General features: G+C 42.6%; 1 protein-coding gene across 1 annotated transcript; it reads right to left on the bottom strand.

Annotated features, from left to right (window-relative positions):
- Positions 1-8,724: 8,724 nt before the first annotated feature.
- LOC145802441 (uncharacterized) lies at positions 8,725-10,118 on the bottom strand. Its single transcript, XM_082895156.1, has 3 exons — positions 10,104-10,118; positions 9,569-9,801; positions 8,725-9,454 (listed from the first exon to the last, which is right to left on the bottom strand). Exons 1-3 carry the CDS (start codon positions 10,116-10,118, stop codon positions 8,725-8,727), a joined length of 978 nt encoding a protein of 325 aa, XP_082751282.1.
- Between the last annotated feature and the right edge of the window lie 934 nt (positions 10,119-11,052).

Below are 11,052 nucleotides of genomic sequence, written 5' to 3'. Positions count from 1 at the left end.
TCGCACATATCCTGCCCGAGCGAGTGGCGGCTGAGTGCCAAGCAAGTGTATCTGGGCAGCATCCCACTCATCCATGTCGGCGTCGAAGGCGATCGGATCACCCCCTACCCCGATGCTGGTGAGCATCGAGAAGTCATAGGGAGTCATCGTCATGTCTCCCGCAACAGAGAGGTGGAACATGTCGGTGGTGTCCCCCCACCTCTCCACTAGAGCAGCAAGGAGAGGTCTGCTCACAGTGAGGCACGAGAGTCCTCTGGAGAAGGCGCCAAAGCCGGCCTGATTGACAATGTGATGGACTCCATCCGGTAACTCCATGTACCAATCCCTAGCGGCAACATTCCCATACCCGCGGACGGTATGGGAATCTCCCTGTTCAAAAGCAAACAGTTGCGAAGCAATATAAAATGTATAGTTTTGAAGAGCATTCAGAATTGGTGACAATACAGCGTGTGTGCACGTTTTCAAGTTCAAACAAACATCGGGTGCCTGTATGATAGTAGGGAACTACAGCATATGATGTGTCAATGCGTTTGAGTGGTTCGGTACAGACATAGCATGTGTGCACGTGTTCAGATTCAAACAGATACCGAGTGCCGGTGTGCTCCCAGTGAACTACAACATGTGATGTGCCAGTGTGTTTGAGTGGTTCAGGGCAAATGCAGTGTGTGTGCACGTGTTCAGATTCAAACAAATATCAAGTGCAAATGTATTCACAGTCAACTACAGCATGTAGTGTATCGGTATATCCGGGTTAAGCCATTGAAGAACATGATCAACTTTGGCAGTTAAATGTTCTACATTGCAAAAATGAAACGGGGAAGAATATACCTCGGAAGTGCCGTATGATAGATGTGACTCCAGTTCGCGCAGGAGAAGCTCTGGAGGCGTCGTCCTGTCAAAGCTCCTGAACTGGTGAAGTCCGTCGGGAGGCAGTATGTGAATCCCCGGCTGGTAGGTCGCCGGATCGAATGGGCGGACGCTCAAGGGGATGAGCTCGGCCTCGAGATCCATTTCATGTTCTGGGGGAGTCCCGCCTTGTGGAAGATCGTCTGCCATGCCAAGAGTAGTGTGAAAATGGTCGGAAGAGGGAAAACCGGGCTAGAATGTGAAAGGTCAACGGAAAGTTGACCTCGGGAGGGTGGAAAATGGCCGGAGAAGCCGAAATGTGGAAAAGTCATGGAAATCAAGAAAAACTCGAGGGAAACAACCTCCAAGTGGCGGAAATCGAAAAAGAGACACCGAAACAAAGTTTTGTTCGGTTCAAAATATTCGAAACACGAAGGTATACGCGAATCAAACGACGAAACGAGGCCGAAAACACAAGAAGACGGGAGAATAAAAGAAGAAAAAGGCTCTAGACAGAGAGAGGGTGAGATTTCGACCAAGGCAAAGTAAATAAAATAGGGTTTGAGGCCCTATTTTAAAAGACCCGAGGCCAAAAGACCAAACTGCCCCGATTCAGGCACTTTTGGCCGGTCGGCCACAATGTTGGCCGGTGGACTATTTTTGTGGCCGGTTGGCAGCCGGTGACCTCCTCTGATGGCCGGTGATCCTCCTACAACCTTGTTTGGGTCAGATGTGTGGTTTGGGGCCTTCATTGCTCTAGACAGTGCAAGAAAGTGCGTTTCCGAAACTCAAACAGTCTCCGTTTTGACCTCAGACTGCGTCTTCTGCGCGTGGCACGTGAATACGAGCGCGGTGTACCCTTTTTGTATCCTTTGGTTTCTTTCAAAGATTTGAAGGTTGCCCCGCATGCGTTGCGTTACAACGCTCTGCTGTGAACGCGCGCTGGTTATGCGTCCTTTCATTCGCACCGTTGTGCATACATCTCGCATTGTCATGCGCACGTCATACTTGCATCGCCATGCATTTTCATTCTGGTCTGGTGAGACCTTAAATCAGCTCGGTTGCATTGTCATGCATCCCTCACTCGCATTGTTATGCACACACCTCGTGCATTGTAGCACACATCATCCCTTGCATCGTCATGCATGTTTATACGTGTTGTAATGCGCACAATTTGCATTGTCATGCAGTTCTCCCCAGCAGGCGGTCTAGGAGACCTTAAATCCTTCGAAGATGCGAAACCTTTAGCGTCTGCATTGTCATGCATGATCCTCGTCATGCGTTGTCATGCGCACCTTACATGCATCATCGTGCATCTCAAAAGCCGCGCATTGTCGCGTATTTTGAAATCATGCATTTTCATGCATTTCAAAAATCCTGCATCGCCATGCATCTCAAAAGTTGCGCGTTTGTCGCGCATTTCGAAACCATGCATTTTCATGCATTTCAAGCGACTTATGTTGTCGCGCATTCAAGTTCACATGCATCATGCATTATAAAAAAAAAAAAAAAAAAAACATGCATTTCAAAAAAAAAAAAACACAACAAAACAAAAGCGAACATGAATATGTCATGCATCATTGTAAATAGTGCATATGGCATGCATCATTGTAAATAGTGCATATGTCATGCATTTTCTTGTATATAGTGCATATGTCATGCACCCCACTGTAAATATTGCATCTACCTCCATCCATTACACATTGTATATATTGTATTGTAGCTTGCATGCATCCACTGCATCACCTTCCATCTATGGCTCGCGCCTTTTCCTTGTTGAGCTTGGTCTTGTATGTGTCCATACTTTTCACGTCAAAGCACAGTTCTGCATGTGTACGCGCCTATTCCACGCTGGTATGTTGGTTTGAGGGTTGTGACACCTTTTCTGTGTTAAACATGACTTGTCCGTGTACATGCCTTTCTTAGGCAATATATGTTTTGGCCCACGTGCCTTATCCTCTGTATCCATTCCATCCACTGCGTATTGTATATATTGCATTGTAGCTTGCATGCATCCACTGCATCACCTTCCATCTATGACTTGTGCCTTTCCTTGTCGAGCTTGGTCCGGTATGTGCCCATACTTTTCACGTCAAAGCACAGTTTTGCATGTGTACGTGCCTATTCCACGCTGGTATGTTGGTTTGAGGGTTGCGGCACCTTTTCTGTGTTAGACATGGCTTGTTTGTGTACATGCCTTTCCTAGGCAAGATACGGTTTGGCCCGCGTGCCATATCCATTGTGTATATTACATTGTAGTGTAATTTTGCATCCAGCATTAGGATCATGTTCTTTCATTAGCGGGTCATTCCCCCACCTATGTCAATCCACCCAATTATTCGTTCTTTTGTCCGTCTACATCACTCATAGTTTTTCATGTGTACGCGCTTTGAGGGTTGCGGCACCTTTTCTATGGTAGACGGACTTTGCATCTCCATCATCTCTATGACATTTGTGTGGTTTTGAACTGTTCATGATTTGATCATGTTTCAAATGCATTGCATATCATTTGCATTGTTTCGAATACATTGCATATCATTTGCATTGTTTATACATAGTTTTGTATATATTGCATAACATTTTGCATTCAACTTGCATTGTCATGCATATTGCTAACAATATTGCACCTGTTAAGTTGCTTTCTTTTACAGGCACGATATTGTATGTACGGTTCATTTGAAGCTGGTGCAACCAGACGAACCGCGCAGGTACTGTATTCTCCGAGTGAGACGTATCGAGAATTACATAATTCTCTTACATCTTTTCTGCATCGTAATGTAGTTGGGTTTTGTGTTTGATTGCTTAAAACAATTGCATGATATGCTTCGTTACAGCTTTCTTTGCATGATTATAAGTTATGTTCGGCTTCTTGCATTGTCAATTGCATTTCGCCCCTACCTTCGGGCGAATATCTTATTTGTAGCTTGTATGTTTGTCAAAGTCTTCGACCTTGTCAAAAATGGGTCGTCTCTGGGCTTTGACATTCACTCCTGTCATTTTTATGACTTTCGAGTTCTATCAAAGAGGGGCAACTGTAGACACCCCATTTTTGACCGTCCTCAAGACTTGGACGTCACCATTTGAACACTCGGTGATAATCCTTGTTTGTGTTCGTCTTGAGTACCCGGAGGTCTCGGCTACGCGCCTTGCCTCAGGATCTCTCGACTCGACTGTTTTGTGTTTGGTTTTGCACCAAACACTTGTGTTTGGTTTTGCACCAAACACTTGTGTTTTTGCTTTGGAGGGTAGGGAATGGCTTGTTGGCCATCCACACACCCCACCGGCCATGACATGAGGCCACCGGCTGTGTTTTGTTGCCATCTGCCAAATGTTTGGCCGACCGGCACTCTAGATGGTCGACCGGCCATCTATTTTGGTCAAATTGCATTTTTGGCTGGCCGACCATTGTTCATCTGTTGTTTCAGATATTTTTGTGCTAGCTGTGATAGCTGGTACCCACTTTGCTCCCCTCCATACACGTGTATGGAGGGATCTCCCTCTTGACTAGCTTACTTGAGAAGCTTTGCAAGAGTGAGCTCTATAAGAGAGAGCCTCTTCTCCCTCCGTTAGGGTGACACAAAAAAGCCCCAGAGCTCGGAGTTTTAGGGTTAGGGTTTATTAGTGTTAGGGTCTATCTCTATATCTCTTCCTCCTTTTGGTGTATTAGTGTGTGTTTGTTCTTACTATTGCACACAAACACCTACTATTACACCTTTCCTTAGTAGTTGAGCTCCTTGGAAGCTGTTCTTGAAGTTCTTGGCTGGTTTTGAGCTAAAGGAGGCAGTTGGAGCATTGTTTGTGAAGAGGGTCAACAAGGGTAAGAACTTACCCCCTTTTACCCCATTTTGCATAGCTTTTTAACCTATCTTGAAACTTTTTTTACGCTTCGTGTATAACATAGAAAAGTTCTGTTTTTACTTGCTTAAAATAGTTGTTTAAGAGTGTTTTGGCATTTGGGGTTGTTTGACCCTCTTAGGGCTTGTTAGGCCCCATTTTGTGCCATTTTGGGTGAGCTCCGGGACCACTTTGTTTGGGCCTCCTCACCACTAAAATCTTGAGGGATTTCAGTGGTAAGGATGGCGCCTTGAGGTCCTCAGAAGGAGAGGGCCACCCCCTCTCCTTGTTGTCCTTGAAAAGGTCCATTTTTGCCTCATGCGTGAGCACCTAGTTTAGGTTCATGTTAACCATGCCTTAACTATTATTTGGTAGTATTTTGCCACGTATTACCTCTGTTTCATGTTGGTTTGGACACACCTTGCATGCCTTGCATACATGTCTTGTAATGCCACGTTTTTGCCTTAACATGCTTTAGGTTTAGACCCTTGTTCTAGCATGATTTAGGCTTAGCTCTGTGAAGCTTTTGTGCTTGTTTTAGCATGTTGAAGTTCTGTTTTTGGTTGCTTTGGTCGACCATGGCATGCTTAGTATAGCCTCTTTGCATTCTTGGCTTGTGAGCCTCAAGTGCATGGACCATGAGCATGCATTACTTGCATTATTTCAGTGGTTTGGAACCATTTACCATGTTATTTCAGTCCTTATAACATGCCTATATGCTTGCGTTTGATGCTCCTTCAATGTGTTAAAAGGTTGTTGCCTTATGCTCCATTAATGTGCCTCTTTGTATGCTCACATATTTAGACTACCTACATGCCATCTAGGTACATCCTTAGCTTCGTTCAGGTCTACATTGGACCTGTTTTAAGTCCCCTTAACCTTGTGAGGCTTGGTTGGCTTGGCCTTGGTTTAAGCCTCCTTGGCTTGCCTTGAGTACTTGTACCATTTGTTGCATGCTTAGCTTGTCTTATTGACTTGGTTTGGCACCTTTCGTGACATGATTTTCAGAGCTTATAATGCGTGCCATTTGCCCATGTTTGCATCCTCTTAAGTGTGCTTGAGAATTGCTCTTAAAAGCTTAAGTGTTGGTCCTTGTGTGCATGCATGTTTACATGTCACTTTGCCTTCATTCTCGAGCATGTTGGCCACTGTTTTGGGCTTAGTATAGAGCTGCCCAAACTAGTTTAAGTCCATTCTCGCATGTTGTGGCATGCTCACCCTGTGTGTTGATTGCATACTTGGCTTATCATGTGTTTTTGCATGTTTAAATGGCTTCGCATTTGACATGCATTTATCTTGGTTAAGTTGCCTAACATGTTGTCATATGCCTTGCCTACTTGCGTGCCCACATTACATTTTGTATGCTTGCCTTTCCATGCCTTGCATGATTGATTCCTTAGGTTGTGTGCCTAGCATCATTACTTGCTTGCATGAGCATATTGCATGCCTAGTTCACATGCCTAGGTTGCATTACATTGGCATGCATGCCTCACCTCTTGATCAAGGCAAGATAGAGTTTGAAGGCTCCCTTGTATGTTTATATGCATTGCATTACATTTGAAATCAAAATGACACACTTGGTCCCTTGGGCCATCACGTATTGAAATGCGCGATTGGTGGTCCGAGAACCAAGAACCATGTCCCTTTGAGTCATAAACATGATAAGGGATGTGTAGGTGCACACATTTGCTTGGAATGCATTGTCATTCCTTGTTTTACCCTCTGCTGTTGTCAAAACAGGATTCTGCAGGAAGCTTTGGCCGGCCGGCCATCTTTAGTGCCGACCGACCAAGTATGGATGGTCGAGAGCTTAATCAGTGGCCGGTGATTATTCCCCATGGCCGGTGACCATTCCTTATGGCCGGTGGTGTTCTCCAATGTCCAGAAAGTGTTCCTTGGGAATTGTGCCATTCTCAGAGGAGCAGAGCAGGGAAAACAGAGGCAGCTTGTGCATGGTGACCGATTTCCAAGCAAACCCGAGCACGCGTGCATTAGACCCTCTTCCCGAGGACTTTTATCACCCTCTTTACTTAATTGATTTGTTAATTAATTAGGTGGTTTGTAATATTTAATTAGCTTGTAGGTTAGTTAAATCTGTATTATTCTTTCGGTCCCTCCGAGAGAGGGCAAATTTGTAATAAGTGTGGGTGCGTGTATGCATGTTTTCCAACCCCCACTTCTTTCTTCCTTTTACTTACCTGCTTTGATGGTTAGTATTAGGGCATATTCAATTTAACATCCTTATGCTATGCATGCGTGCATCATTCATCAGTATTGCATGCATCGGGCTCGACGCATCACACTAGCTGCATAGTATTTCAAATCTAAATTTGGATATGTGCATCAAATGGTTGCATTTCACAAGACATCCTAGGATTAGCCGGGCCTATCCTAATTACATTCTGTATGCGTTGCATTAGGCACTTAAAATGGACTTGGATCATACATTGATTGCTAACAAGTTCTTTGTTTTGGCTTGGAGTACCCTGTAAGTATTTTGTGCTTTAGCATCTCGCACGAGTGTGAATGTTAACATGACAACATGCTTACCATATGGCTAGATGCTTATGTGATATGAACTGCCTGAATTCCTGTGGGTGAAGGTTGGATTGCTTTAGTTGGAACAACTCATCAAAATCCGTGTTTTAGCCTACTCGCGAGTAGCAAATTTCAAAACATTTTCCAAACACACGGATATGCGATGCTTTGTTCCAAATTAGGCGATCTAGTCTATACTTGTTTGTTGTGCGCATAACATAGTAATTCTAGGCTAATAAACGGAATAGGAACATGTAATGCTTTCAAAATAAGATATCACGGTTAGTAGAGGCCGATCTTTGATCGGGCGAGAGGGTGTGCACATAGCTGACCTTCCCCAATCGTACCCAAGTTCCTGAGCCGAGGCAACTTTGGTGATGACGGACACGTGGCCTTTGGCACCGAGTCAGGGTTTCCTAAATTTCCCAAAATAAAATGTTTAGGTGGCGACTCTATATCTGGCAAAGCACTGCATGTTTGGCACTTCTTTTCTAAAAATCTGTTTTTCTCAAAATGATTTGCCGGATTTGGACTCTTTGGTTCAGATTAAGAACCGTGACAATTTGAGAGTCCTGAACTGTAGCAGACCCCCAATATGAACAGAACGGGACTCATCCTCCAGGGGCGTTCGGGGACGTCTACACCCACATAAGACAGAAGTTTATTAGTCCAGCTTTTAATCCTCTTAGTCATTCTATCAATCAGAATTTGGCAATCAGACGCTTTAAGCTTAGTAGTGATCAACGGAACACCAATATATTTCACAGGGAGGGAGCCCTCAGTGAATTTGGCAATATGAAATATATCCTCTCTAAGCTCCCTACTGCACCCCGTGAAATAGATATTACTCTTACTATGATTAGGGATTAGGCCCGACAAATTCATAAATTCCTCCAAACCCTGCACTGACAGTACCCGAGTCCCCTCTGCTAAAGATCATCAGGTCATCAGCAAAACATAAGTTAACAATTTTGGTTTTCTCACATCTCCAGTGAAACTCGAACATGGGGCTCCTAGATTTTTCAGCGAGGATCCTAGCTAAAATCTGCATAGCCAACACAAAGAGATACGGGGACATAGGATCCCCTTGCCTTAGCCCCCGAGCCCCTTTAAAGTACCCATGAAGGCTCCCATTAATACAAATAGAGAACGAATGGCTTGTAATACAAGCCTTTATCCAAGTAATCACGCAAGGGAGAAAAGCCATAGGTTTTTTATTTGGGTGAATAGAAAATCCATAGCTGTAAGAATATCAAGAATAAAATCCCACCTCACAGTATCATAAGCTTTCATGATGTCCACTTTCATAGCGCACTTCGGAGTTTTAGAACTCCTATGATAACATCTCATAATCTCTTGGGACTGAAAGATGTTGTCTAAGATTCTTCTACCTTGAACAAAGGCAGACTGTACAGGGTCAATCAGATTAGGAAGCACCAATTTGACTCTGTTCGCTATGATCTTAGCAATGCATTTATAGATGGTGTTGCAACAAGAAATGGGTCTCTAGTCACCAACATGCATGGGATTAGGAACTTTAGGAATAAGAGCAATGATGGTGCTATTAATCTTAGAAAGAAGTTTACCAGAGTCAAAGAATGACTTGATGGCTAGAGTAACCTCCTTCCCAACAATATCCCAGGAGCTTTTAAAAAACCCAGCAGAGTACCCATCAGGACCAGGGGCTTTATTAGCCTTGAGAAACCAAAACACCTCCTTGATTTCAGCATCCGAAATAGGTTTAGCCAGCATAGCTGATTGAGATATAGAAACTTTTTTATTCACCAAAGATTGAATTCTCTCCAAACCATTATACTGATCCATGAAGGGGGTACCAAACAACTTGGTATAGGACTGGACAAATGTGTCATGAATATCAGTACTATTAGTAGATCTAGTACCATCCCCCATATCCACACTCAGGATTTTCCCTCTGTTGATATTACTCTTCACAAACCTAAGAAAGAACCTAGTATTTCTATCCCCTAGACCAAGCCATTGGACTCTGGATTTTTGAAGAGCAAGGTACTCTTCCAACTTACTAAGCTCAATATACTTTTTCAACTCCTCTCTCTCCTGAACTTGAAGACCACAGTTCATAGGATCCTTGTCAAGCTTAAATTGGATAAGATCCAAGCTAGCCTTGGAAATTTGGACACGAGTGGAAATATCACTAAAATCCTTTTTATTCAAGAGCTTAAGACTAACCTTAAGTTGTCTCAGTTTCTGACAAACCCTGAACATAGGGACACCTCAGATGTACTGATCCCAAGTTCTAGAAACAGTACTAAGAAATTCTGGATGTTGAGACCAGAAATCAAAGTATTTGAACGGTTTCTTAAAGGAACACCTGGTGACACTGGTATTGACCACAACAGGGGAATGATCAGAAATACCAGAAGGAAGAAATGTGACAGTAGACTCAGGAAATTTGTCCAGCCAAGCCTCATTAACCAGAACTCTGTCAATTTTAGTTACTAAATAAGCCCCAGCACCTCTCTTGTTAGCCCATGTGAATTGGCATCCACCATAAGATAAATCGGCCAATTCAGATGCATTAACATTGGCATCCACCTGGTGACACTGGTATTGACCATAGCAGGGGAATGATTAGAAATAGCAGAAGGAAGAAATCTGGAAGTGGCCAAGTTTAACTCAAACTAATCTTGCTTAGCCTCCAAGAAATAGAATTTACTGAGTAATTCTAGCGTAACGATATTTGTTTAGCTTTAGAAACTAATTTAATGTTGTGTAAATGACCTAAGGGTTGAATTCTCAAGTCCAAAAGGATGAATTTGAATTCTCTTCTATTTTAATCCTATTTACCTTTATTTTCTCTAACTTTCTCTTCTACCACTCAAGACGAAAGTTTCCCTCCAACTCACTCCATCTTTCGCCATCCTTCTCTCTTTTGTTCTAGGAACTAACTAACTATTAGTTTCACTAGCTTAAGTGGCAAGTATTACCCAAACTAATTTTACGTAGCCTCCAAGAAAGAGAATTTATAGAGTAATTGTAGCTTAAAAATATTAGGATAACTTAAAAAACTCATTTAAGGTTTTAAAAATCATCTAAGTGCCTAGCCTCCAAGAAAGAGAATATACGGAGTAATAGTAGCTTAACGATATTATTTTTACTTAAGCAACTCATTTATTGTTTTCTAAATTACCTAAGTGCGCATTTCTCAAGTGCAAAAAGTTGAATTTGAATTCGCATTAATTTTCAACCTATTTCCCTTTCTTTTTCCAAACTTTCTCTTCCAGCACCAAGGAAGAAAGATTTTCGGTAACTCTCTCCGTCCTTGTAGAACCTTCTCTCCTTTATTGTAGGAACTAATTAGCTTAGGCAACCATTAGTTTCGTTGGCTTAAGAGGCCAGGTTTCACTCAAACTAATCTTTCTTAGCCCCCACGAAAGAGAATTTACGGAACAATCGTAGCTTAACGATACTAGTTTAACCTAAGCAACCCATTTCATGTTTTCTAAATCACCTACGTGTTCAATTCTCAATTCCAAAATGATGAATTTGAATTCCTATAAGTTTCATCCTATTTACCTTTCTTTCCTCTAACTATCTTTTCTAGTTCTCAGGAAGACAGCTTCTCTCAAACTCTCTCCGTCATTCTCTCTTTTTTTCTAGAAACAAATTAGCATAGGCAACGAACATTTTCATTAGCTTAAGTGGCCAAGTTTAACTCAAACTTATCTTGCTTATCCTCCAAAAAAGATATTTTACTTAATAATTGTATGATAACCATATTAGTTTAACTTAAGCTTCTCATTTGAAGTTTTCTAAATCACCTAAGTGTTCAATTCTCAAGTCCAAGAGGATGAA

Source organism: Camellia sinensis, chromosome 11 (assembly GCF_055761805.1).
Source record: "Camellia sinensis isolate YWXY chromosome 11, ASM5576180v1, whole genome shotgun sequence".
In the NCBI taxonomy this organism is placed as follows: Eukaryota; Viridiplantae; Streptophyta; class Magnoliopsida; order Ericales; family Theaceae; genus Camellia; species Camellia sinensis.
This window is presented reverse-complemented; position numbering and strand designations above follow the sequence as displayed.

What these genes read in the sequence shown, in the direction of transcription:
- LOC145802441 (XM_082895156.1), bottom strand. An exon ending in GTCAATACCAGTGTCACCAG is followed by an intron (nt 9,455 to 9,568) that starts GTGTTCCTTTAA and finishes CCCTATGTTCAG; the next exon opens with GGTTTGTCAGAAACTGAGAC.